At 46.4% G+C, this 2,500-nt stretch overlaps 1 protein-coding gene across 1 annotated transcript in view; it reads right to left on the reverse strand.

Moving 5' to 3' along the window:
• The window catches only part of hdac5 (histone deacetylase 5), a 29,143-nt gene that overhangs the window by 15,802 nt on the left and 10,841 nt on the right, over positions 1-2,500 (reverse strand). Inside the window, exons 4-7 of the mRNA XM_061026751.1 lie at positions 1,913-2,154; positions 881-1,025; positions 673-778; positions 143-267 (exon numbers count right to left, since the gene is read on the reverse strand). Coding sequence (XP_060882734.1) covers positions 143-267; positions 673-778; positions 881-1,025; positions 1,913-2,154 — 618 coding nt within the window. The remainder of the gene's footprint in view (positions 1-142; positions 268-672; positions 779-880; positions 1,026-1,912; positions 2,155-2,500) is intronic.

A 2,500-nucleotide genomic window follows, 5' to 3' on the forward strand; every position in this document is an offset into this window, starting at 1 on the left:
CCCTCGGTTTGCCGGATATGAGACGCAGGGAAGCTGGGCTTATTGAGCTGTCAGTCAAGATTTCTGCATCTTGTATGTAAAGTGACACATAAATACAAAGCAGACATGTACACACACACACACGCAATGAAATCTCTCCTACCTGTCTTGCGTAGCGGGAAGTCGTCCTTGCCCTCGTAGTTGCCCAGCAGGGGGGGCAGTTTGTAGGAGGGAGGAGTTCCACTCTGCGGAGGAGAGCCTTGCTCCAGGGAGGTGTGCGGTGCCCCCCTGCATAAACAAAAACACAGACACACACAAGTTAAACGTGACATGTTCTCCTCCTCTTCTTCAGTGTAAATAAGTCTCAGAGCTCCTCAAAACATGTGTGTGAAGTTTCTTGTTCTAAATCCACTCTGATCCTGTATTTGATCATGTCTATAAACCCCTCTATTTCAGCCCTGCTCAGAACAGGCTGTTTCTGTGACTGTAGCTTGAAATATGTAAATGAGCTGTGTCTGACCACGCCCCCTCTCTGGAAGGTTTTGGGTGTACTCGGTCTTTCTCGCTCCATGTCCTATTGTTTACGGAGAGAAGGCAGACTCAGAGGGCAGAACAAACACCTAGCTGTGGGAGTGTCACCCACAGCTAGGTGAACGGTGATGTCATAGGTCAGCTCTGTGTGATGATGCTCACCAGCACTTTGGGGAGAAGGAATGGTTCAGTCCACCCAGACCCGGCTCTTTCTTACTGAGGAGGAACTCCTGTAGCTTCAGCTTCACCTCTGTGCTGGCGATGGCACCTTAAGGAACACGATCAGGACAGACAGAGTGCGTTACTGTTTAGTCGACTCGGATCAGAGACGTGTGCATCACAGCTTTTTAAAACACGCAGAGGGACGCACTCTCTTTGCCTTTCTCTTTGTTCCTCAGCAGCAGCAGTTGTTGCTCCAGTCGATGTTTCTCCTGCTCCTCGTGTCTTTGCTGCTCCAGTTTCCTCTTCTGCTCGAGCTCCTGCTGACGCTTCGCCGCCAACAGCTCCTGTTGTTGCTAACAAACACAAACACACACAAAGACACACATTTAACAGAATGACACATAAACCAGCTGACTCTCATGTATCATCAGTGAAGTGATGTTTGAATTTGGATGTTTGCATTCACTTTTAAATGTCCTTTGGTTGTGGTTTTCCATGCAAGTACTAAACTAAGTTTACAAAATAAAATAAACTTTACAAAATAAAATAAAATAAAAAAGATATCCAAGAAAAACTTAAATCAAACTCATGTAAGCAGAAGTAAACTAAACTTGAGTCAAATATCTGAATGTAAACCGAAGTAAATAAGCAAATCCCACTGCCAATTTCCACATACTCCACGCACGGCATGGTCCTTTAGCGCCATGCACTACGGTGCCGCTTGCTGCCGCTCTTTTCAATGCTGCTGTTTTCACTGTGGCCCGTCTCTGGAGCAGCGCCACTACACTCTTCTCTGATTCAAATATGCTGCAACTAAGTCTAACCTTGAGGGAGCCTGCTGCAAGCATGTGTCAAGCTGAAGAGAGCAGATCCACCCTGACAGGAAGTCAGAGAGCATCTGGTAAATTTCAAAATAAAACATGTTGTTTGCATGTTTTTCCTCATTATTCCTGCTTGATCTTATAGTTCTCCTGTGATGTGTGTACAGCTGCTCATGGCTGCGCTCACACTTCAGAAACGGACAAAGGGGGTTAGGGCGCCCGTCATCCGATGGCGCTCACGGACCGCGGCGCTCACGGACTATGTGGACATAGGCAGTTAAACTAAACTAAAATAAATAAAAATGAACTAATCCAAAGTAAAGGTGAGCAGGTTAAGCATCAAACATCAGATGTTGGTCAGTGGTGAATGCCAGCTCAGGTCCTAAATCTAATCGAGTGAATAATACCTGACAGGCTACCTTCAGGTGTTCCTGCAGCTGGACTTCGTGTTGTCTCGTCAGCACCTCGTGTTTTTTCTGAAACTCTGCAAACAGCAGCTGTTTCTGGAGCTCCTGCTGCTGTTTGAGGAGAACCAGTTCCTGCTGGAGCTGCTGCTCTCTGAGGGCTGTGTCCACGCCGGCTCCCCCAGACAGAGAACCCCCCCTTGGCTCTGTCCGCAGGTCCACTGGGCCCCCTCCTCCTCCTCCTCCTGGACCCCCACCTGGAAAGGAGGAAATGGAGAATGTTACTCATACTGTTAACATCAATGACATGTTGTTCTCTTTTCTGCCATTCTTTAAAATGTCTTTGTTTGTTTATTGGAAAGAACGAGTCAGCGACTTCACGTCCTGCAGGAAGTGGCAAGAAGTTTTTTATTTTAGGTTGCAGCTACAGTCAGGAACACTAGATCACTCAAGATTAACGAAGCAGATTTGATCTCAAAATAAGCCGTTTTTACAATCACACAGGAGGACTGCTCCAGAGATTCTCCTGACCTGAATATCAGGAGTTTTTCAGGAGATTTCTGTAAGTGTGAAAGCACTTATAAAGTGATTTTCTTATTATTT

Source organism: Labrus mixtus, chromosome 20 (assembly GCF_963584025.1).
Source record: "Labrus mixtus chromosome 20, fLabMix1.1, whole genome shotgun sequence".
NCBI lineage: Eukaryota > Metazoa > Chordata > Actinopteri > Labriformes > Labridae > Labrus > Labrus mixtus.